At 37.2% G+C, this 27,124-nt stretch overlaps 1 protein-coding gene across 3 annotated transcripts in view; it reads left to right on the forward strand.

Annotated features, from left to right (window-relative positions):
* The first annotated feature begins 854 nt into the window (after positions 1 to 854).
* Lama2 (laminin subunit alpha 2) overlaps positions 855 to 27,124 on the forward strand; it is a 579,970-nt gene continuing 553,700 nt past the window's right edge. For all 3 annotated transcript variants that reach the window (XM_075946853.1, XM_075946864.1, XM_075946871.1), the window contains exon 1: positions 855 to 1,031. In XM_075946853.1, the coding sequence (XP_075802968.1) occupies positions 923 to 1,031 (109 nt within the window). In that variant the 5' untranslated portion in view covers positions 855 to 922. The remainder of the gene's footprint in view (positions 1,032 to 27,124) is intronic.

A 27,124-nucleotide genomic window follows, 5' to 3' on the forward strand; every position in this document is an offset into this window, starting at 1 on the left:
GAGAGAGAGAGAGAGAGAGAGAGAGAGAGAGAGAAAGGAGAGGCCCATTTAGGAGACCAAGAGGAGGGCATCCTGATCCCCTGGTACACTGACGCAAAGAATATCCTCCTAAAACCTATTAACTTGCTATCTGCGGTCTTGCTGAGAGCCACCTTATCATTAACAACCTCGTATGGAGTGGCCATCTGAACCCAATGACATAAGAACAAAATACTGTTCTCTTGAGTTAAAGGGAAGAAGCAGCCATAACGGAAAAACAGAAATCCTTGCAGACACTTCATCCCTTTTTAATAACGTCCCCTGAGTACAGCAACAGCTTCCAACTAGTGGAGTGATGAGAAACGTTTCAGTAGAACTGAGACAGCTTTAGTCGGCCACCCCCTGCTGTTGCCTAGACAGTCACCTCCCAAGAGGGGCGTCCCCACTGGCAACCTCAATTTCCTAACTCCTTAGCACCCTGGCCTTGGGACAGTCCAGGGTCACCTCGACCTAGGGCAGCTGCACACCGTTTTGCCAGGACTTTGTGAGTAGCAAAAGTTTCTAACTGTACGGCTTTCTGGGAGATAATGTTTTCCATCTGGAGGGATTTCACAGACCCTAAAGAGGCTTGGTGTCAATTACTTTCTTAATGCTAAAGAAGTTTGGATACGTCGCGATAAGGCGTGATTTCCCCCTACCAAGGAAACACTCAGAAGAAATGTCCTTTCAACCAAGGACCCTTTAAAGGCCCAGGCCTGGAAAGGGGTGGGGACTGTCCTTTCTCCCCCCCCCCCCCCACCCTTGGGCGGTGGCGAGGCAGAGCTGGGGAGGGCTGTCTCCTCCCCCTCCCCCCCCCCGCCCCCCTCAGCTGCTCACTCCAGCCTGGGCGGACCAGAGGCAGCAACTTCGTGAGCTCCTGAGGAGTGGATCTGCTCCGGCCACGATGCCAGCGGCGGCGGGGTTCCTCCTGCTCCTGCTCTGGGGGACACTAGAAGGCTCCCAGGCACAGCGATCACAGCAGAGGCGACAGTCCGCAGTGCATCAGCAGAGAGGTACCGTCCAGGGCGCCCTTTCCTGGGACTGCTGCTTCTAACTGACTTCAGCTGGCGATCAGCGGCTGGCTGGGGACCACTTTTTTGCTTTACTTTAGGGCGTATGCTTTGCTTTCTAGCACAAGTAACCGGAACTTCTGCAAATTCACGGTCAGATCCCTGAGTGGGAGGTGCAGGGGAATTACCTCCAGCAGTAGGGACACCAAGCTCTTTCTGCTATTTTTCGCGCTCTAAGTCCTGGAAACTGGTATATGGAAAACTTTTCTAAAGTCCCAGGGCAGGCTTCTTCCAATTGAGAGAAAACGTTTCATCAAGTTGGATTCTATTCCTGCAGAGAAAGGCTTCCCTGACCTGTAGTTTATCTTAGACCTTTGAGTAAAGTACTTTTTTTTTTTAACTTTAGGATCGTGTTTCCAATTATTTATATAAAGTAGTTTAGTATATGGGTAACACATTCATTCTCACAGTAGGAAAACCTCCTCTCGCTTAAAATATGGACTAGACCTCTGCGTGTTTGAAGACCAGGGGCTCAGAGGCACGTTCAGAGGCTTTGCGAAACAACTATATTCAGTGCAACTAAGTCACTCTTATCATCACATCTTAATGTTTCCGTGCACATCTTTCTGTAAAGCTTGGGAGTCTGAAGAGTTATCAGAATTTTTACAAGATGCATACACACAGCATCAAAAAACATAGTTTGTAACAACACATTGATCCAGGACACATTTCCCAGAGCTAAAAGAAAACCACGAATCAAGATAAAAAGCCTTTCAGAAACAAGTGAACTTTATTTCAAAGTACTTACCCTGGAAAGTGCAAAGTCTACAGGAAAAAAGCTTTGGAAAGCGGGAGGAGGTTGAATCTGTTAGAGTTTTCGAATACAACTTTCTGTCTATTAATTAGCGGTGGTCAAGCCATGCCTGGTAGTTCTCCTGTTTGTTCTTATTCTCGGCAGTTCCCACACTCCTGTTTAAGAAGGTATGAACAGATACCCTAAGCTCATCACCGTAGCCTCTGATTATAGTTCCGAGAATAAAAATGACTTCCAGTTTCTCTAGATAACTTCCTTCTATTTTGGCAGAGGTGAAATGAGGTCAGTGTGGTATAAATAATAGAATTACTTGAGACTGTGCTTTGGGGGAAACATGGTTGGCTGCTGGTTTGAAAATGCTACATTTAACTTTTTTTCCTTTCTTCAACTGGGATTAGCAACAGGTGGGGTACTTCAACACTATTGGGCTTTGGGAGAGATAGGCTGGGTCTGTGCACTCTCCTCCACTGAGAATAAGGCAGAGCTTCAACCTTGTGGTCAGCAGCCGAGTTCCTGGGAATTTTCTCTGCGCTCTCTCTCTCTCTCTCTCTCTCTCTCTCTCTCTCTCTCTCTCTCTCTCTCTCTCTCTCTCTCTCTCCCCCATGCTTTCTTCTTACATCTTTTTATTTATTTTCTTGTGGTGGGGTGCACACACGACCGTGGCATATGTGTGGTAGTGGTCAGAGGTTACTTTGGAGAGGTCAGAACTTCCACCGTCCAGATTCTGGGCATAAAATTTATAACATCAGGCTTAGGCAAGCGCCCTTACCCAAGGATCCATCCCTTCTGGCTTTGTTAATGTCTTCGCTATAGTCATTTGTTATAGTTACTGCAATATATTTTGAGATTGGCTCCAGGATAAGTGATTTAAATTTGCTAATAATAAAAGTATATTTAAAATATATTTTATGATGTCTTAAATTAGTGCAGGTGCCTTATAATTTAATTTACGTATGAAGAAATCATATAACAATTATAAGATCTGTTTTCTTATTCAGTTATCCTTATCCCCACAGGACTAATTTAAAATACAAGGCTTGGAGTAGTAGCATCAAGAGTTCTCATAACTGATGAGAATATTGCCATTTTCGGAAACTAAACGTGTAGCCAGTATTGTTTATGCTCACATTTCCTTTCCAGGGTGTCAGGGTCTCTTTCCTTTCCTTTTAGAAGGCTGGTTTCCTTTTGATATTGCCTATCAGTAAGGTCACTGAATTTGGTTGGACAAAAAGTGCGTTCTTGGCTACCATCAACTTTTCTGGTTTTGATTATATGTTCTAGCAATGACCTTCATGTCCTGGCACTAACTGTGAAGGATTTCTGTTTTCCGTTATAGACCAGTACTAGGTTATTAAGGATGTTGACTTGACTTGCAGTGTGTTTAGACTTTGTAACACAGTGGTTCTCTACCTGTGAGTCTCGACATCTTTGGGAAGTGAAAAGACCCTTCCACAGGGGTCGTTTATCAGATAACTTGCATATTAAATATTACATTATGATTCATAACTGTAGCAAAATTGCAGTTATGAAATAGAAATATGAGTAATTTTCTAGCTTGGGGTCACCACACCCTTGAGGAACTATATTAAAGTGTCACGGCATTAGGAAGGTTGGAAACCACTACCATAGCAGAATTAGAACCCTAAGCAGGTTTGATTTATTTGCCTCTCCTTTTTCTTGAAAACATTGCACACTTTCTATAGAATATTTAATTAAGGTGTGGATATCAGTGATTTAATAAGTTTGATTTTATAAAGAAAAAAATTCACTATCCTGTTAATATAAAAAAGTAGAGTGATTGAGGCAAAGTGAATATACCTTTCAGCACAGCAATAAATAAAATGGTCTCTGATATTTAGGTGATTAATATATAGAAGCAGAAGCATAACAGTATGTGTTCTTCAACTCAGGGATAAATAGTTTCCCAAGAATATTGGACAGTGAGTGAAATCAATCTCGTGGTATGACAGTTCTCTTGTGCTGCCTGTATAGATGAAAAACATACAATTTAAGATGTCAGAACTTCAGTCAGTCTGAAGATAATCTATTGGTCTAAATTTGGTTCGTGGTAAATAACAGGTCCAGACGTTTCAGAGATCTCCACACCTGGATCATGGAGCCTGCAGGAAATTAGTGTATTATTCATATCCAGATGTTAAATGATTCATTCTCTTCTGCAAACGTACTGTGCTCTTATAAATGTGCAGGAGTGAGGATGACAAACCCCTTGTGAATTGCAGCAGTTTTAGAGTGAATATATAGTTTGGACTGTGGCAGAAAGGACGGCTTTCATCTACATCCACATAGAAACACAAAATGAACACAGTTGTGTACCTGACTGATAAACTCACAGGCAGTGGGGCAGCGGTTAAGGATTTGGAAAGATGTTCACGGGAGACTCAGTCCATGGGAAGACATCTTATTGAAGAATAAGGGAAAAGAAAGGGAATATAAGACATGTTCAGACCTCAAGGGGTTAGCACATGAAAAGGATGATGACGGTCTTTCTGAATTTGGTCCATAGATGAATGTGAGGAATAGGAAGGGTCTACTCCAACACAAAGCGGAATCCTGCTCCGTTTGCCCTGCCATCCCTACCGCTCATTCCAAAGAGTTGGAGAATGACGAGGAGGTCCGTGTCTCTAAAATGTCCACCTGATGATAAAATGCACAACTGGCCAGGTGTCCCTGAGGAGAAGATGCTATGCAGAGGGGAAGTTACACCATGTGATGTTTTCAGTTTCAAGATTCTGGAATTATAATTCTTGTTTTGGAGCAAATATGTGTCTCTCAATCTCTGGATTTTTAAAAATGTCATCAAAATGTTACACGTGTTTAAGTGTGTATTTAAATGCCTTCTGGAATTTAAAATAAAAACATGTTTGGGACAAACCTTGCTCATTTTTGGCAAAAATATTTAAACATTTCGTAAGGCAATTCTTCGTCACTGACAATCACATGATTTTAAAACACTGAGTGTTATAAAATGTGAGAATCGTTTATAAATGACCATCAAGATATTGCTATGGGGTTTATTTGGGTCATAAACCTAAATTTATTGTTAACCCATGTTTTGCCACTTTTATGACTTGGTAGGTTATTTACAGTTTTGTAAAAATTCTTCAAAACAGATAAAACTGAGAATAAGAATATGTTTAAAATTGACTATGATTTATATAACAGAGTTAATAAAGTTGATATAAACACTTCCAATTTCACATATCAGTGTATGAAGTTTTCAGTATGGAGCCTTAAAATTATTTTCATCCAGGGTATCATGCAAATTACTGAATTGCATCTGTATAAAGGATGTTGATCATTAAGAAGCAAATATTGGGCATTCTTTCCCCCATTCTCCTTCAGCTTGCTCTTTGACACCTTTAACTATGGTCATTGTAAAGTCCAATCATGTAACCCGAAGGCTCTAGCCAAAAATAATGATGGCTGCCGGAAAAAAATAATCTTATATTTTATGGGAGGGATTAGGTAGAGGGAGATTTCCAAATGGAAGACTGGGGGATGACTCTGAGTGTCTGAGTGAAGGGTTTGTGGTATGGCATGAAGATAAAGAAATGAGGATCCTGGGAATTCTCTGCTGAGCCAGTGTAACTGGATTGAAGAACTCCAGGTTTACTGGGGGAATCTTCCCTCAGAAGTGAGATGGAGAAAAATGAAGGAAGACACTGACGTTGATCTGTGGCTCCCACATTAGCGCGTGCACACACAGAACTACACATACATGTAGATGAAATACAAATCCACACTTACACTCCAAAATTTCCCAGATAATTTCTACTATACTACTATGACTGTGAATAAAAACATGTGCTTGATGGTACCTTTCCCAGCTCATGGACCTCACCTTTATTCACTTAAAGCAAAGCATTGCTGCTACTCATCACTTCACACATCTAGAAAATGCTGAATGTTTGACAATATGAATGTGCTGAACCTCTAAGATTGAAGCACTACTTCTTTTGGTCCAAATAGAGATAATTGAGTTATTAATAGGTAAACTTCATAATGTATTTCATACCTTTCTTCATGGCAAGTGTTAGGATTAGAGGGCCACACATCTGTCCACAATTGAAGTAGAATATTTAGTAAGACCAGAGGATGGTAACAACATTAACCTGGACCATAGACTGCGAAATCAGTGGGGTGGCTGACTGTTTAAATTATAGAATACAGAGGATTTAGGTTGTGCTTAATTTATGTCAGCATGGTTCTCCAGTAGGATTTAACTTTGATGGTGAACAGAGTTAGAAATATTCCCAAGTAGAGAGTGATTACAATACTAATAATCAATAATAATAGTAATAAATAATAATAGTTGTTGATTATTATTATTACCTGTCAAGGTTGCAGGTCTTAATTTAGCAGTTTAGAGGCCGAAGGCTTGCTATTCCTCCCATAAGTTATTCCACTTTTAATATAAAAGATGAAACTGAGTATTCCATCTTTTATTTTTTATAGAAGTCCAAGTTTGATGAATAAAAAAAATAAAAGATGGAAGTTAGAAAAAAAACTGATTAGTACAAGATTCATGTCAAGGTTTGTGTATGTAAATCAAACAGACAGATATAAGATTGACACAAATCCCTAATCCCTATCCTAATGGATACATTTAATTGGATAACCATGGGGTATCAGGAATATGATCAATATATAATGAAGTAACACAGTCACACATAAAACAGAATATGGTCCATATAAACACCTGGACAAGCTTACAGAAGAGAGATGGGGCCCTAGGAGAGCAGGAAAATTGACCACTATTGTAAATGGATTGGGAAATGTTGACCTCCATGAGGAAGGTCAATTTGAACAAATGCTTACATGTAGAGCAGAATGTCATTGCAGGTAACAGGTGAAAGAGGAATCCCCAGTCAAAAAGCAGAATTGACTGGGACCAAGTAGAGGGCTCAGAGAAAAAAACATGACTTAGATCACACAGCTTTGACAATTGTAAATATTTTGCTTTGTAGTCTAAGTGATATGGAAGGGGTTCATATTTTGTCCAGAGTTAACAAATGACAGACATCATATCTAAATATTTTTAATTGTTTTTATTGAACTATATATTTTTCTCTGCTCACATCCCTTCCTCTCCCCCCTTTTACCCTCTACCACGATTCCCATGCTCCCAATTTACTCCATCATTTTCTACTTCCCATGTACATTAGATCCATGTATGTCTCTCTTAGGGTTCTCTTTGTTCTTTAAGTTCTCTTGGACTGTGAATTGTAGGCTGGTTTTCCTTTGATTTATGTCTAAAAGCCACATATGAGTGAGTACATGTTACATTTGTGCTTCTAGATCTGGGTTACATCACTCATTATGTTGTTTTCTAGCTCCATCCATTTGCCTGCAAATTTCAAGATGTCATTGTTTTTTTCCCACTGTCTAGTACTCCATTGTACAAATATACCACAGTTTTCTTATTCATTCTTTGATCAAGGGGCATTAGGTTGTATCCAGGATCTGGTTATTACAAATAATGCTGCTATGAACATAGCTGAACATATGTCCTTGTGGTAGGATTGAGCATCCTTTTGGTATATACCCAGAAGTGTTATTGCTGGGTCTTGAAGTAGATTGTTTCCTAATTTTCTGAGAAATCACTATACTGATATCCAAAGCAACTATACCAGTTTGCACTCTTACCAGCAATGGAGGAGTGTTCCCCACATCCTCTCTAGCATAAGTTGTCATCAGTATTTTTGATCTTGGTCATTCTTATAGGTATAAGATGGAATCTCAGAGTTGTTTTGATTTGTATTTCTCTGATGGCTAAGGATGTTGAGCATTTTCTTAAGTGTCTTTCAGCCATTTTAGATTTCTCTGTTGTGAGTTCTCTGTTTAGGTCTGTACTTCATTTTTTATTGGGTTATTTGTTCTTCTGATGACGAATTTCTTGAGTTCTTTGTATATTTTGGAGATCATCGCTCTGTTCAAAGTTGGGTTGGTAAAGGTCTTTTCCCATTCTGTAGGCTGCTGCTTTGTCTTGTTTGCTGTGTCCTTTGCTTTACAGAAGCTTCTCAGTTTCAGGAGTTTTCGTTTATTAACTGTTTCTCTCAGTGTCTGTGCTGCTGGGGTTATATTTAGGAAGTGGTCTCCTGTGCCAATGCGTTCAAGTATACTTTCCACTTACTCTTCTATGAAGTTCAGTGTGTTTGGTTTTATGTTGAGGTCTTTGATCCTTTTGGACTTGAGTTTTGTGCTTGGTGATAGATAAGGAACTATTTTCATTCTTCCATGTGTTGATATTTAGTTATGGCAGCACCATTTATTGAATATGCTTTCTTTTTTACATTTTCTATTTTTTGCTTTTTTGTCAAAAATCAAGTGTTTGTAGGTGTGTGGTTTGATATCTGGGTCTTCTATTCAGTTCTATTGGTCCTCCTGTTTGTTTATGCTAATACCAGGCTGTTTTCAGTACTGTAGCTCTGTAGTAGAGTCTGAAGTCAGGGATTGTGATGCCTCTAGAAGTTCCTTTATTGTTTTTGTTTGTTTGTTTATGTTTTTTGAGACAGGGTTTCTCTGTAGCTTTGGAGCCTGTCCTGGAACTAGATCTTGTAGACTAGGTTGGCCTCGAACTCACAGAGATCCACATGCCTCTGCCTCCGAGTGCTGGGATTAAAGGCATGAGCCACCACCACTCAGCTCCAGGAGTTCCTTTATTGTACAGAATTGTTTTGCCCGGTGGAGGTGGTGCATGCTTTTAATCACAGCACTCGAGAAGTGTGTGTGTCGGGTGGGGGCGGGGGGCAGAGTCCAGGCTGGTCTACAAGAGTGAGTTTCAGGGCAGGCTCCAAAGCTACAGTGAAACTGCATCTCAAAAAAATAACAATCAAACAAAAAACAAAACAAAACAAAAACAAACCAATTGTGCTGGAGAGATGGCTCATGTTAAAGGCTAGGCATACAACCAAAGCATACCTAAACCTTTTCTCACAGCTCACTGGGACTAGACCCAATGTCCAAGAATTTGATTATTTTCTGTTCTTCTCTTCTCCCAGATATCCTGTGCATGGAGGATGTTAAATGAGTCCATGTTGCAGAAGATTCTGCCTCAAATTGCTTCTCTCTGTAAAACTCAGATATCTGATCTGAAATGTCTTCCTTTTGTCATCATCAATACTGTCCCACAATTCAAAGTGAATGCTTTTGGGAGGGCCATCTACAGCTCTCTGTAGATTCTGCCAGTGCACTCAGAATTACACTGTGGACTGCTAAGGGTAAATTTCACTTGCATGCACTTTAAAACAAAGTAAGGTGTTTTCAGTCCCGCCTAGATTCATCTGTTCTTTGGAGTTGCCTTTGTTAATATCCATTTCAATATCAAAGCTAAACTTTAAACATCATTGTTAAAATGACAGAAAGATGTATTGGTCTTATGACCTCTTTTATGAAATGAACTTTGAAACATTGCCTATTATACGAACAGAAGTTTATTCTCTGTTCTGTTTCGATTTTTATAAATACTTTAAGGATCACTGTAAATCTTACAGTGACCTTTAGACCAAAGTAATGCGATTTGGTCATGATTTAATTCTGTCATTTAAGACAAAAGTTGCATGAAGAAAATTGCTTAGCTTTTCCCTTAGGCCGTCTCTCTTTCATTCTCTTTTAGTATCTTGCTAGAGAATAAAATAGAGTAGTGGAAAGAGATTATTTTAGCATTACATTTTAAAGAAGACATATGCAGAAAATTGCACTTACATCTTTCATCTTAAAAGGCACCGGTAATTACTATCTCAGATGCTTTTGAGACAATCTAAAATTTACATGGTGAATGAAATCTAAAGACTTGTCAAAGATACAGAAGATAAATTAATTTTTCCCTTAAGTCATCTTTCTTATTATTTTTATTTTTTGAAGTAAGGCTTCATGTATTCCAACTTGTCTTGAAACTTTGCTGTGTAACCAAAACTGGCTTTGAACTCCTGACGCTCCTACTTTCACGTCCAAGGTGCTGGGATCACAGGTGTGTGTTCCCAAAAATCTTTTTGAATTATCTTCATCCAAGACTCTGACAAGCACACCATTACACATGTTAGCAAGGGCTCTACTACTAAATTTAATTTGGAATTTTTTTTTCAATTTTTCAATTTTTATTTGGAGATGTTCCGTTTAGTAAAAGATCATGAAGTCAATTCTATTGGGGATTTATTCCTCATAACACCATGAGGAACTTAATCCCATTCAAATAACAGGCTAATCTATGCAAATTCTGAATCATGAACTGTGTGAGAGCTTTCTGGTGCCTGGCACTTAGACAAGTCGCCTTGTGCAATGCCACAGTCGTTCTCTCTGTATGGTCCTCTCAGCTGACTCTGAGCTGCATGTCTCCCCAAGTCTCTTTCTTCAACTGCTTTTGGGTGCCAGATGGTTCAAGTTGGTGTATTTAGTAGAGTGCATGCACTAGTCTATTTACTTACATGACTGGGGTATTTAATAAGTTAATATAATTATGCTCACCTTATAGAAGGATGGGGATAGATATACTGCAGTCTATGAAGGACAAAGAACAACCCCAGTGTAGTTTTGGTCTTTGAAGTTCATTGTTGTTCTTCTGATTTTATGAGTCCTAAGACATTATCTCTTTTGGAGTTTCAGATGTTCATGTTTTAGAAAATGCCTTAAAATTTATATCTCCCTCTGTGAATTATGTTATCTTAATTTGAAAACAGAGAGCCATGAACTTGTACTCTTCAGAGGCCATCTTCACTTAAACTAATATTCTACATAAAACCTTGTGAATGTATAAACATACTAAAACTATATACCAATCTAAGGATTTATTAAATTTTAATCTTTAAATTGCTAGAACACTGTGACTCTCTGAGAGTCTAACAACGCTTTCACAGGGGTTACCTAAGACCATCTGTGTATCAGTTATTTACATTATGATTCATAACAATAGCAAAATGACAGTTATGAAATATCAACAACAATAATTTTATCTTTGGGGGTCACCAAACATGAGGAACTGTATTAAGGGATTCCAGTATTAGGAAGATGGAAAACCACTGCTCTAGGACTTGGATTACTGTAGTATGAAAGTATTAATTGGCTATTTATAGGCTTTTCTGGAGATACTTCTGCAGGCTAGAAGCAATAATGTTTATTATGAAATATATCTAACAATAAAAAAGTCACTCAGCTTGTAAATGTCAGTGAATGAAAGAATAAGAGTTCTTGAGAATTAGATAACGGTTAGGTTAAAATTTCTACTAAACAGAAGAAAAACACTACAGACCTCATAAAAATGCTCAGACTTCCCCTTGCAGGTGAACTTAGTGAAGAGTTTTTTCAAGTTGCTTGTATTTCATTGTCTTGTGCATGTGTAAATATCCTGAGTGTCAATATCTATGAACTGATCAAAGGTCCTTCATTAGTGCATTTAGTATACTGAATACATTGCCTTTGGATTTATGGTCTCTTAAGCCACTGATTTTAGATATTTTAAAAAGCATAATCTTCGTTGAGTGTATATATATTATATATCATATTTATTGTGTCTTTCCCCAAAGTCCTAATAGTAGTCACAACTTCCAGGCCCATTGCCTGATGTACTTTTTGCCATGATTAAGTAAGGCTTAATATAAGAAGAAGACCACGAACTAGTGCAATTGCTGTGATAAGGAGACTGTCTCTCAACTATCTCTCAGGAGGCGTATGTGAAACACTCAACATAAATCAGCTTCCAGTAGGCCCTCGGTAATGTGAATTAGTCTAAAGGCTGACATATTGCCAAAATTCTCTAGCTCGACAAAATGTGTTTCCTCGACACCATGGCCTGCTAATTTCAGCCAAGATGATTTGTGAAAGAATTTGATTCTGCACTTGAGGCAGAAATGTATGAATTGAAATATAATTATAATTTCTACTGTAGTATTCTGAACTTTGTGGCTTAGCCTGTAATAATTACTTAGTATGACATATCTCCTGATGCGTTCAATCCCCACATACATTCACCTGTTTTAGAAATAGCTCTGAATAGGAGAAGCATGGACATGGAAGATCGTAAAAATTAAATTGATAAAATTACTATTTAACTAATATAAAAATGTTGAAAGGTAGAGCTTATCTTATTAGTAACATAATTGAGTTAGAAAAAACATGTGAAAATGATTGGCAGTGAATGAATGTTTGTTACTTCTTTTTGATTTTTCCTTTGAATAGTAGGCTCAATATTGATATTTTCAGTACACATCAAAATAATTTTGCTCACCAAAACAAAGCACCCTAAAATATTCTTTTAATTAACCCTAAGAGACTCCATATGGCAAAACTATTTCACTGTCAAGGTGTTGAAAAATTCTGTCAGGGTTACTCAGGTCAGCATGGGAGCTAGCAGGAAACACAAGCTTCTATAATTAACTTATCTTTGTGTAAGTAGCTCAGTGTGAGAAGTAATTTGAAACAGACAAAACTATGCCAGGAGTAGAAGTACATTTTGACTCTGCACTTTTTCCAGTTAAAAGTTGATAGCTGGTTTTCATTGTCTCTCAGTTTTAGATACTTGTTCAGCAAGTATTGATAAAGTACTTTTTATCGATCCCTGTAACAAATTGAGTGAATTGAGAAAAATACACCACAGAGTTTTTAAAAGTTAGTTATTATTCCTAGTCTATAAAGTTTATATCTTTGATTGACATCTGCTTTGGTGAGGTCTACACAATATCTCAAGATAGTTGTTTTTATATTGATTTTCCCTAAGGACAAATAATTGTATTAAAACACAGTTTTAATACTACACTGGAAAGAGATATTAAAAACATCTTATATTAATTATACAAAAGAATGTTTTTGTTTTTGTTTGTTTTGGCTTTTTGGTTTTTTTTTTTTTTTTGCAACAGGGTTTCTCTGTGTAATAGCCCTGGTTTTCCCGGAACTAGCTATACAGAATAGGCTAGCCTTGAACTCACAGAGATCTGTCTACCTCTGCCTCCTGAGTGCTGAAATTATGCTGTAGGAATTCCTACAGCCAGTAGCCTTTAAGTTATCTGCCCACTTGGGCATGGCCTCTTATATTATATATGCCGATGTAAAGTGGGCATCTGGCCTCTTTTCTGGCTGTGGGATTTGGTTGCTGTTTCCCTTTGGAGCGAGGATTGGGATCTGTGAATCTACCCCTAAATAAATAATCTTTTATTATACTCACTTCTGAGCTAGTGTGGGATTTCTTTTTAGTGTCCTTCTTCAGGATTAAAGACATGCACCACCACCAAGTGGCTCAAAATAATGGGTTTCATTATGATCTTTTAATAAATGTGTATACTGTACATCGATTATTATTCAAAACCATCTTCTCCTTTCTCGTCCATTTGGATCTTCTTTTCCTTAAAGAATTTCTTTCTGTTTCCTCCTAAAACAGAGGGAAACTTTTATTGTTGTTGTTATTATTATTATTATTTTGTCTTTTGAGACAAAGTTTCTCTTTTTAGCTTTCAAGCCTATCCTGGCACTCTCTTTGTAGACCAGGCTGGCCTTGAACTCAAAGAGATCCACCAGTCTCTGCCTCCCAAATGCTGGGATTAAAGGCATGCACCACCAAGCGCCAAATGAGAGGGAAACTTTTAAAGCTTCTATCTCATCTTTATTGGTTTTGTAAATCATGCTAGAAACAAGAGCTGACATGTTTCATAATCAAGCTAACATTCTTTTCCCTTTTTGGTCATATAGCCTTTTTATGTTGAGATATATTCTTCCTATTCTATTTTTCTTCAGAATTTTTCTTTAATTTGAAAATAGACGCTAATAATGGATTCTCCTTCTTCAACCCCCCCCCAGATCATCTTCACCTTCTCACTCACACAAATCAACACTCTTTCTTATTCTTTCTCATTAGAAAACAAGCATCTTAAAAATGATAACAAGATAAAATAAAATAAAAATAAAGAAATCATAATGGTATAAATCAAAGATAGCCAAAGATAAACCAAAGATAAAGCACAAGAAAAAACATAAGAATACAGAGACACCACATTCACACACATCAAATACCCATAGAAGCAAAATTGGAAACAGTAATGTATAAGCAAAAGGCCTATAATGTTAAAAAGAATGAAAGGAATAACAAGAGAGAAAGAGAGAGAGAGAGAGAGAGAGAGAGAGAGAGAGAGAGAGAGAGAGAGAGAGAGAGAGAGAGAGAGAAAGGGAGACTACACAAAGTACTATGAAATAAAACAAAGAAAATACTTCAAAAATACTAATGAGTTCTTCTTGTGTTGGCATGATCATGGGGACTGCCCTTAAGTGTAATTTATATACCCAGTGAGACTCTATTGGAAAAAAAAACCCCTAATTTTTCCTTTGTGAGAATTTATCAACTGGAGATAGCTTTTAGGTTAGGGATGGGGGTTTGGGTTCACTTCCCCCCACAGTACTGGAGCCTCATCTGGCTTAGACCTCTGCAGGCCCTGTGCATGCTGCCACATTCTCTGTGAGTTTCTATGTATACTAGTCCTGTTGTATTGAGAAGACCTTGTTTCTTTGATATCTTCCATATCCACTGGTTCGTACAATCTTTCTTCCTTCTTTTCTAGAGTTCTCTGGGCCCTAAGGAGAGGAATTTGTTGGAGACAAGCCATTTATGAATGAATATTTCTAGGCTTCCCACTCTCTGCACTTTGTCCACTTGTACACCTCTTCATTTGTTTCCATTTACTGCAGGAGAGAGCTTCTCTAGTGATGGTCGAGCAAGACACTGATCTATGAGAATAGCAGAATGTTCTTAGGAGTCATTCCTTTAACAGAACCTTAGTTGTGTTTCCCCTTGGTCCATAGCCTATTTAGTGCCAAGTTCATGATCATCTGAGCATGTCAGGCATGGTTTTCATCTCATGGAGTGATTGGTTACTGCCACAATGTTTGTTCCACTATTGTACCAGCATATCTTACAGGCAAGTCAACATTGTGTGTGAAACTATTTGTAACTGGGCTGGTGTTTACCTTTCTCCTCTTGGAGGATACAGAGTACCTTCCAGTACCATGAATATTTGTCAGTGGATGAAGGCTTTAGATAGACACCATGTGACGTTTCTGTTCAGTGAGATATGTAGGTGCTGTCTTTAGTAATAATGACTTATCATTAATTTGTAGAGAACAACTAATAGCCTTGGCTTTAACCTCTGTTGATTCATGGTTTTCATTTGGCCAGCAACTTGATTAGATATAAGACATTTCTGGCACTGAAAATTTTATTTGGTGGTGAGAGAGGTCTAGTTTGGGTTTTGTCTCCTCTGTTATTTGGTGATTCTATTTAGATTTCTTTCATATATGTATAAAGAAACTTCTACTATATTAGTTTTCTATATGATCTGTCAAATGGCCTATAGTTTTAGCTGTTCCTCTCCAAATTCTCTTCCTCATCCCTCTTTTCCCTCTACTTTCTGGTCTGATCCTCCAGTTCCAGCATCCTTCCTTCATCCACAACTATCTAGTCCCTTCTCCCTTTCTAGGGAGATCCTTTTTCCCCCCATAGTCTATACCTAACCTCTGTGGTTATGTGAATCGTGGCAATGCTTATTGAAAACTTAACAGCCAATATCTACATTTAAGTGAATACATACCACATTTGTCATTTTGTGTCTGGATTACCTCACTCGGGAAGATTTTCTTATAGTTCTCTCCAATTATATACAAATTTCATGATTTCATGTTTTAACAGCTGAATAATATTCCATGTGTAAATGTACCATATTTTCTTCATCCATTTATCAAACATTCTTTTTCATTTCCTTTACTTTCTTTCTCAACCATTTGTAGAATATTTTCTACTTTGCGATTGATTTTACACATTGTGTTCCTTTTATGGTGTACTCTGAGAAGTACTGAGGAGGAAGCACTATTTTAAAGCTTCTCAATTTTTCAAGTTTGCAAAATTTACATTCTTGTATTAATTTTCTTGGAGACAATCTTTTTCTTTTCTCTTTTCTAAAGTGTCTTTTGTGATGTCATTGTTCACTTAATTGTGAATTAATTTCTGTTGGCCTTTCCTGAAGATTTCAGGCTGTATCCTGTTTTCATATCTGCTTGATAAAAATATTTAGAGAAATAAAATTTAGGTTCCCTCAGTAGGTTATTAACAAAATAAGAGAACACGAAGTTGCAAGGTGGTTGGGAAGTGGGGGGAATCTAGGAGGAGTTAAGATGAGGAGTGGGGATATATATGGTTCAAATACATTGTATGAAATTTTCACTGGATTAATAAAAAGAAATCCACTTAAAACCAGAAAACACTAACCAGGTTTTACACACACACCCCCCCCCCCCCCACACACACACACAATTTAAAAGCAAGCAGTTACCTTTTTTATTTAAAAATTTCCCCCAATTTCAGATAAAAATTATATATATCATACATGCATACAATAAAACCCACTCTTCTCCCCCTCCAAATTCCCCCCATATCCTCAGCCCGTCTTCCTTCCAACTTCATCTGATTTTGAAAATAATCTCACTGGATCCACTTAGGGTCCAAGTATGCAGGACACAGAGCATGGACAGCCTCTTAGGGCTAGCGTTCCTGAAGAAAACTGACTTTCTTTCCCCACAAAGCCATAATTGCCAAAATATTTTCAGCAATGGTGGAACTTCATGAATTCATCCATTACCTATTGGATAAATAGGATGTTGGCTGGCTTGAACTTACATAGGTCTTGTCCACGTAGTCACAGCTGCTGGGAGAGCAGACTTGATTCTTTAAATGTATATTGACATTCACTTTGTAGTCTAATGTTTGATCTCTCCTGGAGAAGACTCCATGTATGGATGAGGAATTCTGCACTAAAGTTAGCTGAAATGATGCAAGAATATCTGCTAGTGCCGCTGACTCTTTGTAGTATAGGTTAATGCTGTCATTGTTTATTAATGTTTTGTTTAAATGATCTGTCCATTAATGAAAATATGATCTTGAAGTATTTACCGATTATTATGTTGACTCCATCTCTCCCGTGAATCTAATAATGTTTTCTTACTTAATTGTGTGCTGTATTGTTGGGTGTACATATGTTTATCATTGCTATTTTCTCCTATTTAGTTCTTTTTTATCATTATATAGTGGTTGTCCTTAATAGTTGCCTCTTTTTGTCTTTATTTTTTTAAAGTTGGTACTTAAAATTTTAACCTGCCATAAATCTAGCTACTTCTTATTTTTGTTTGGTTTGCTTAGAATATCTTTTTCTAATCTTTAAATTTTACTTTATGTCTTTACTGAACAAGTTCCTTTCAGGCAGATTATTGTTTGATGGGTTTATCCCTTTGTTTTATTTTAATCCTTTCCATCCTGTTGACTGATGAATTTTATCTTTTATATTATTAGTGAGAATTTAATCCGATCATTTCATTAAATGTTAACTATTTTCTGTTTTAATCTTTTTTTTGTCTCATTTCTCATTTTATATCTTTTTGACTTGTTCTCTCCTTTGTTTATTTCATTGTGGTTACTGGAATTGATTCTTTTATTTTTCTCTGGCTTATCTGCTTCACAGTGAATGCTTTCCTGTGCTTCCAGGTTGTTGTTTGTCATCTTTTACTTCTAAATGCCCTTTAAACATTTCTTGTAGTGTTAGTACAGTTGTGATTATTTTCTTTAGATTTACTTGTGGTGGAGTGTTTGTTTCTAAATGCTTTCTGAAGGATAAGGACGGCTTTTAGAACTTTGCCTAACTTTGACAAGGACCTCATGATATGCTTTATAATATATCAGGGTACAGAATTACATCCAATTGGCCCCTTTATGATGCTGATCGAATATAAATTCTATCAATGAAGTTCCTGGTTGCCAGAACCATTAGTTCTAGAACTATAATTTTGCATCAGCAATCCAGTTCTTTTGAGCATTAAGCATTAAGCATGCACATCTTAAAATGAAATTTTCTGGAGGTTGAGTTCTTGTTGGTTCAGTGAATTTTTTAGCCCATTTCAATTAGTATCTCCAACTTTAAAATTGTCCCAGTAATAATAATAGGTTTTTTAGGAGAGTAGTCTCAAGATTACAAGGAATTCATATCAGAAGAGAGCAACAAAGTCATTATCCAACGTCTTTACTCAGTGTGGAGTTTTCAGCATGACTAAATAGAGCTTAAGACATGTAGGATCTAGCCCAATTGGCCATAGCTTTTGTTTGATTAGAGGTAGTCACATGCTGGTCTAAGTTGCACTACCCTGTTCTAGATGGTAGTTCTGTATACGTCATGTCAACACATGTATACGTCATGTCAACACTCAGATATTTACTGGGCCTCGCAGAAGGACCTTTTCTAATACTAAGCATAAGTATTCTGTGTTCCCTTACTTCCTTTTCCTCTACCTTTCCCCAACTTAGACAGTAACACTAGTACCCACCTATTGAATAAAATCAGACACATAAAGGATACCATGAACTTTTTTTCTTCCCCTCACCTCCACATCTAAATCACCAAGGCATCTGTCCCTATCCCACCAACCATTACTGCATGTGCTTTCACACATTTTTATCCTTGCCGCTGCCTGCACTGAAGCACTCTTGTCTTGCCTAGGAGGCTACGACAGCTGCTCTTTCAGTCTTTTTGCCCTGTTTATAATCCATTTTTTCCAGGCAACAGCTAGTGTGAGCTCTGAAAAGAGAAAATCGTATTAGATACGCCTCCTCCGAAGGGATTCACAGAATTCCAGTTTAAGGAAATAAACGCTTCATCGTTTACAAAATTATTTGTGAGTCCCTATGTCTTTTCTGATCTCAAACTCTTCTGTTACATTTCAGCAGTAATGAGGGCTTCCTTCTATTCTTCAAACATGTGAAGGTTGTTTACACTCCTTATACTCCTCTTCTCTTCTCTTCTCTTCTCTTCTCTTCTCTTCTCTTCTCTTCTCTTCTCTTCTCTTCTCTTCTCTTCTCTTCTCTTCCCTTCCCTTCCCTTCCCTTCCCTTCCCTTCCCTTCCCTTCCCTTCCCTTCCCTTCCTTTTCCTTCTCTCCCTCTCCCTTCCCTCCTCTTCTCTTCTATACATAGTTCCCTTAGTGTGGCTTCTTTTTAACATGCATGTTTCATTTCTGGCATGTCCTTTCCTGGGTATTAGTTTAAGCTAGCTCCTATTGTGGACTTACATTCCTGTTATAAGTTCTGCAGTGAACTTAATGTTTATTTAGAATAACTTTATTTCTTACTTTTCTGCCTGTCTTCATCCACTATTGGAATGCAAGCTCATTATTTTAGCAAATAAAAAATAATCCCACACATTTATAATTATAAACTTTTTCTTTACTTAGTCTACTTTTTTTAAAGTTTATATTTAGCTTAGTGTGACCTGTGTTTGGCACTCAGAAGAAAAATATGTAGTAACTAAATGAATAAGTCAGTCTCTTTAGCTTTACCAAAAAAAAAAAGCATTTCCTTTATTTTGCATATTGGTTTGATAGTCTTGATGAGTTTGTCTAATGTATAAATTTCCATAAACACTGAAATACACATTGGCATCTACAAGATATCATTATTGGTATTACCCATGATAAATAAAATACTTTAGAGCTGAGGCTACCTTATATCTTGCTTCTTGAGTTACAATTTTTTTCTTTAGATATTCCAGTGAGAATTAAACAGCGTTTAAGCTTTGGATGAGAAATGAATATTTCTTGGCTTAATCAGAACTGTTAGGTATTTGAAGCCTTTTTGGATGAGAATTACAATGCATCTGATCAAAATACCCATTTAAGATGTAAATTGTCGAGACAGAATATAAATAATTCACATGGAATGAGTTGATTGGCATCTGTTTCCATTTTACATTGTTTCTTCTTAAACACCACAGTGTTTTTTTTTCTCCCCAGAATCCAGAAAACAATTCCTTAAAGTCCCCAGAGACCTACAGAATATGGCAGTGCCTGTACCATAACATTAAATTTGGCTCTTCCTTGTAGTTCATAACAATCAAAATGGGTGACATATGTGGAATTAATAAAGGATTTGGGGCTGCGAATTCAACTCAGTTGTCAGAGTGCTTGCTTAGTTTTCAGGAGGCCATGGATTCAGTGCACATCCCCACATAAAACTAAATGTTGGGTTGCATGCATGTAATCCAAGTACTCCAGGAGAAAGAGGGAAGTGGATCAGGAGTTCAAGACCAGCCTTGAAAATTGGATGCCAGCCTTGGATTTATGAGAACCTTTCTAAGAAGCAATAGATAAACATTAAAAATATACTTCAATAAATATGGTACACTTTATTTTTTTTTAAAAAGAACAGAATACTTATCAGGGCCAAAGTCAAGTCAGAGCTGGCCCAGCAAAATGGTAGGAGTTTTCCTTATAAAAAAAATTAACAGAAAGAGGAACAGTGCAAGAGCTTTGAGAGGAGGGATCATTCCCAGTTTTTGCTGTATCCTCAGTGCAACATCACTGATATTTACAACATCACAAGGAAGACTGATGAAGTAGGAGAAATGGTGCAGCTGTCTTTAGGAAGGAATGTGTTCTCTATACCTGTGGTCGCTGAACTAAATAGAGGGAGAGTTGAAATTCATGGTGCTATCAAAAGAAAGCAGTTACAGTATCTACTCATTATAGAAAACACGACTAAGCAGCTCCTACCACAGGAAGATAATGGGCTTCTGCATCATGATGCCTTAGTTAAATATTTAAATGTAGGCAATGATGTTGATTCCAGGCCAGGGTTCTTCCTCAATCCCACCCACCTTCAAAGGTTACCACTTAGACATGATGTCCTTATTTCTCAATTGTTTGTTATTACATGCCAAAGTGATTGCCACCTTATGCTTTAGCTAAAATATTCAAGCTATCAAAAATACCACCATTATTCTTTAGCACATCACTCACTGGAACACGCTGCCTCCTCTTCCACTTTTGAAATAAGGCATAAACAGCATTTTCTCAACATCTATTCATGACATCACCTTTATCTGGCTTCATCTGTCTTGTTAGCATCAATGATCAAAACGTATGTCATAAAATTTTTGCTCATTTTAGGTATTCAGTTCTGCAGCTAAACTCACTCTTAAGTGAGCTATTTAATTCATCCATTTTTTTATGAATTTAAATATTTAGTTTTTTTCTGATTAATGTGCTTGTATGCTGAGAGTGTTGAATAGGTACGATGAGTCTCAAAATTATGTGATTTTTTTTCTTTAAGTTTTCTTTTTTTTTTTTTGTAGGCACATTCCTATCCTTTTTTTTTGTTTTATTTTTTTATTTTATTTTTTTTAATTGAGAAAAGAAAAAAAAAAACAAGTTTCCACCTCCTCCCAGCCTCGCATTTCCCTCCCTCTCCTCCCACCCTTCTCCCCCTCCCCCTACTCCTCTCCCCCTCCCTCTCCAGTCCAAAGAGCAGTCAGGGTTCCCTGCCCTGTGGAAAGTCCAAGGTCCTCCCCGCTCCGTCCATATCTAGGAAGGTGAACATCCAAACTGGCTAGGCTCCCACAAAGCCAGAACATGAAGTAGGATCAAAACCCCGTGCCATTGTCCTTGGCTTCTCATCAGCCCTCATTGTTCGCCATATTCAGAGAGTCCAGTTTTATCCCATGCTTTTTCAGTCACAGTCCAGCTGGCCTTGGTGAGCTCCCAATAGATCAGCTCCACTGTCTCAGTGGGTGAGTGCACCCCTCGTGGTCCCGACTTCTTTGCTCATGTTCTCCCTCCTTCTGCTCCTCATTGGGACCTTGGGAGCTCAGTCCAGTGCTCCAGTGTGGGTCTCTGTCTCTATCTCCATCCATCACCAGATGAAGGTTCCCAACGCTGGCTCTCCTGGCGCCGAGTGTGATTTTTTTCTTAACTAATTGAATTAGTTAGTCATTAAATTAATTCTAACCTTACCAAGTTTAGGAAACATTTTTAAGTAGCAATTTTAAATATAACAGAGACGTCACACCCATTAAATCATTTATTTACTCACTACTGTGTGTGTGTGCACACGCATGAGTACATGCTGCGCACAACATGGGAGTTCTCAAGTGCATGCACCACTGTACATGTGTGCAGACCCAAGTACAAATGTTTGGAGTCAATGTTTTTTTTTTCCACTTGCGACCAAGGATCAATTTCAGACTTGCCTGATAACTACTTCTGCCCCTGATGAGCCCTGTCATCCTGCTCTCAATGTCACCTTCCTGTCATGGGTTCTTCACAAATAAAGAAAGGTGAAAAGGATTGAAAAAGCCATTTGAATCAAATACTGACAAATTCTGTAGCCAGCTAGAGAATTATTAGCTTGATGGTAAATTTCTTTCACGTGAAACATCCCCCTAAGACGAAGATTTGATTTGATCCAATTTGAACGTTCTCTGTTCAGTAAACAGTTAATATAATATTAAGTGGAGTCTCTTGTGGTTTGCACGGACCTCTCAAAAGTCAATTTGTAAACCCAGGTCTCAGGTGGCAGGATTGAAGAGTATTATGGCCCATTCAGAGGCTGGTAGAGCATTCTTATGTCATGGGTGGCATGCCACCAAAGAGGATAGTGGGATCTCTTAGCTTGATTTCATATGCATATACTTCAAGAAAAGTTTCTACCCTAGTTTGTCATCCTTATCAGCAACCCAAACCAATGAGACTGCCCTACCTTGTACATGAATATCCAGACCTACAAAGTTAAATTTTACCTTGATGACTAACACAAATCCTAGACTTTAAATGTTTCCTCTTAAGTAACTATGTAACCTGTCATTTTTGTGGATGAATAACACAAAACCATGACCGAATGATTATATTCATTACAGCTTCCGTTTCTACTATGTCACCATCATATTCTTAAATCTGTGTGTGATCTGGCATCGTGGAAGATTAGCCTTTCATCTTACATCTAAGATGGATACTCCAATAGAACCCATATAGGGAGTAAAGGGAACCAAAGGTAAAAGTGAATGAAAGACTGATAATGAGAAGAAAACAGAGCGCCATGTATTTTATATCTTAATCATGGGCTCTAGTTGTCCATGAATTGTCAACTTTTCTTTTAGAAGTGAAAGGGACAGTTGAAAACTGGGGAATTTAATCTGAAAATTATATCATAATAACAATATTTAGACATGATAGGAGTAGGACTTGTTTAGAATCATACCTATAATTAACCTAAGATTCAGGTTTTAGAAAATGTAGTAAGAAATTTAGATATCTTAGACTATTCAGAGTAAAGCAGCATATATTCATTTTACTATATGCTTAAAATAATAATCACTCATTCACTTATACAATTCAGTTTTATATTCTATTCATAAATATGCAAACATAAGAAACAAGTTAGAATCTATACTGTCTTAATATATTCTGTATTTTTCATGTTAGGCTTGTGTGTGGTTTTGTACATTAGGATATTGAATTTATTATAATTCACTTTTAAAATATTGCTCTTAAAAATCTAGCATGTATATTTGAATGATACCAGAGTCTCACAGAGAAATTATTTCATCAAAATCTTTTCATAAGTCATTCACTATTACTGGAATAGGGTTTTATGCTTGACATTCCTTTGACATAATGTAGACTTCCATTCTGATTCACTATAAATGGAATTTTATTATATGTGACTCCACCATAAGTTGGTTCCAGAACCATTGACATTTAGCAGAGTTTCAGATCTTAGTTCTTTGTGTATTGTGCATTAATGTGTATTATGTGTACTTTCTGTTTTAAATAAGTGACCATTGATTTACATAGTTGTCACACGAGAGAGTTCTGTTTAAACTTCATTGTGTGATTTCACAGCAAATTGATTTTTTTATTTCTGAAATCATTCAAAAATATTTTGTAATGTATTTGCAATTTTGTATAAAAATAAAATAAATTATGGATTATAAATTTTCTTAAAGCCTCTGTGGATCTTAGAATGCAATTGTAGTTTTTCACAATATTCTTTTATTTCATACTTTCAAAAAATCAAAACTTTTTTAGGCAATTAAGTATTATGGTCTGGCGATGTAGCTCACTTGGCAAAATAACTGATTAGCATGCAAAAAGTCCTGGGTTTAACCCCCAACAACACATAAATTGTGCATTGTGGTCTATGCCTCTTATTCCATTCTAATAGTCCAATACTAGCCAGGTTGTATTATGCCCTGCCTCATAAAACATGAAGAAGTTTTTCATATTTTGCTTGTAATATCTATCTATCTATCTATCTATCATCTATCCATCTATCTGTTTTTTCCCCCACGCTTAAGGGACAGAACTTACTGGGAGTAGAATCTTTCCCCAGATTACATATTTTGGAAATGTGTTGTTCAAGATGTTGCTTTGTAGACCAAGGGGGGAAATCTGCATTGAAGGAGGCAACAAAAGAAAAGATAAAATGATCTTGATTTTGAAAGGTTGATGCTAGGATCTCCTACATCCCCAGAAGACACACCCTTGCCAATAATCTTTTTCATTTATTTATTTGGCTTGAAAGAACCTTACAGTGCAGTACCAGCAGGGGCATTTGCCTTGTAATTAGGTTAACACTGTCAGTTCTAGAACCATTTCTTCAAGGGTCTGAGATCAGAGACCAAAGCCAAGACACATCTACTCAGTCCATAGCGATAAGAACTCTGTAAACTCTTGCACATCAATAACACCCCCCTAGCACCCTGTGTCAGAACGGTATGTATCACAGCTCTCCGTTCTGTCCTGATCTGGAGAGAAAAGGGTCACCAAGTTAGTAACTCCCTTGAAGGAGAGTTTTCTCTGTCATCAGTATGCCACCCACAGCCTCCGTTCCTAAGCTTATTCTGAGAGAATCTTCTTCCTAACTTACAGCAGCAGATCGGGTGCAGAAATGCCCTTGATGCAGGTTGTAATAAGCCTTCTTAATTTCCAGCAACATGATTTCCCTTCACCTCTTTCTCCCTAGCTAGCAATATGTGGGAGTTGAGTTTCCTGCTGAGTTTTTCAGCATTATTGTCAGGTCAAAACCCAAGCATATTAACAGGAAGTGTGCTATTCTGCATCTAGAAGCCAGAACATAATAAGCATTGTTAATTTAGTTAAAAGAAAGACAGCTGCTTACAATTACTCTTCTTGTGTGTGTGTGGGAGTTAACAGAATAGTGTCTCTTTTCCAAATTATGCATGGTTTTCATTTTGCTTATATGTGAAATTTAATTGAAGGAATTAAGAAGCTGAATGAAATAATGAGCTGTTTGGAAGGAAACTGGGCTATTGCTGTTCACTTAGATGCATGGTTGTATGAAGCCTTAGAAACAAGACAATCCTTAAATATTTCTTTACTGAATGTTGTATTCTGGGTTATAGTTCCTGTGAAGAACATAGAAAATTATTCTCCTTTTCAAATAAACCTATTTTGGTAACTATTACTTAGAGCCCCGGTCTAGCTAATGACTTACAGTTGAACCACTGTTATTTCTAATATGTGATTTGACAATTGTTTAGATGATACACATATAGGCAGATGTGTATAAAGAGCTTCTCTGCAAAATAAAGTTTGTGTATTGAGTCTAAATCTCTTGTCGCCACTTGGCTTTGATTACTTCTTACTACCTTTTCTTCTCTCTAAGGGGTAGTACCCAGAATGTGCCAGACAGTCTATTCATGTTGTCCCTGCTATTCTTGAGATTCACTGAGAACTCAGACTGCTGCAATTATGTCTCCACAACAGGGCAGGCAGCTGCTCTGGATTGTGGGATACTTACAAATGTCACAAAAGAATGGTTTCTGACTTAAATTAACCCTTTGAGAGTTAGTTTATATCTAAGAAAATTTGGGTAAAAATGTAAAGGCATATGGTTTTGATAGCACATTCACCCATTTAACCACCACCCTACTTAAGAAGGAGAACATTGCCTCGTCTCAGGGACTCCCCCTTGACCCTTTGCAGTGTCCTCTTATATTCTCCACATTTTAGACAGATTATGTTTTATTCTGGAATTTCCAAAACCAGAGCCATTTAATTCTGTATTTCTTAGGGTCTTCCTTTTTGACTAATTTGATAAATTCTTTAAAAGGTTATGATTCATGTCCATTAATGTTTGTTCCTTCTAACCTACAAGAGTTTTCTATGTACAAATATACCTCAATTTTGAATTTGCTTATTGGTGCCATACACATACTGTCTCTACTTTTTAACTACTCCAAATAAAGTTGATAGTCATAATTTCTCATATTTAGGAGTAAAACTCATGGATTTCATCTAAAGAGAAACTTCTTTTGTTTTTCTTAATGACACATATTTATTTTGAACATAAATAGTACATTATCTAGGCTGAATATTTGATACAACACATTGTCGATGTTTGTCTGAGTTGATCGATATTTTGATTTTTGTCAATCTGGGAATAAATACTGTTTTGCATGTAAACATAGGTACAACATAGACCTTCTAGATTAGGCTTTGTTAAACTTTTTGCATTCACTATCCCTTTGGAAACCAACCCATGATAATAGTCAAGTGTTCTATACCTATAGATAGCAATATATATGGTTGATAAGCTAACATTTTGGGTAATGAATGAAACCATAACTAATATTTCTTCTACATTCTGACCCTTTTTATATAATTTTGAAGTGGAACAGTAAAAAGTTGTTTTATATGAAAAGATTTTATCTTTATAAAAGACTTACAAAGCTAACATTTATTTAAAAATACTGCTAAGTTATATGTCACAAAATAAATATACAGTAATTTTAAAAATATGTGTGTGTGTGTGTGTGTGTGTGTGTGTGTGTGTGTGTGTGTGAATGCCACAGTGCTCAACTGGAGGTCATAGAACAATATTGAAGACTTGGTTCTCTGTTCCCATTATGTTGGTTCTAATGATGAAAAGCAAACCATCAGTCCTGACAACCTTTACCTGCTGAACCGTCTCACTGCTCTAAATAAATGTATAAATGTATTTTGTTTAATTTCTTTTTGTCTACTTTACATGTATTATTCTCCCAGGTTAGGCAATGGAATGGTATAAAAGACAGAAAATAGATTCCCCTATTAAATAGGAATGCTTGGAACCAGCGCCACAAGTAAGAAAAGAAATTTGCAATGCAGATACAAATATGAAAAAGGTATAATTTTCTACCTCTAGAATTGTATTAGTAGAGGAAAAGTAAATGTATCTATATAATGAGGTAAACACAGCAACAATGTATATGGAGAGCGTTTTAATAAGGTTATTAAAGTGTCATTAGATTCTAAGGGAGACGAATTTTCATTTCATAGGAATAGGGACAGTATTACAAAAGAGATGCAATTTGTGCAGAGTCCAATAGATGAGAGGAATTAAGATGGGCAGACCAGGAACAAAGCAACACAGGGAGAAGGAAGAGAAGGAATAGTGAGTTGTGGGGTGTGAATCCT

The sequence above is a fragment of the Microtus pennsylvanicus genome, chromosome 1 (assembly GCF_037038515.1).
Source record: "Microtus pennsylvanicus isolate mMicPen1 chromosome 1, mMicPen1.hap1, whole genome shotgun sequence".
In the NCBI taxonomy this organism is placed as follows: domain Eukaryota; kingdom Metazoa; phylum Chordata; class Mammalia; order Rodentia; family Cricetidae; genus Microtus; species Microtus pennsylvanicus.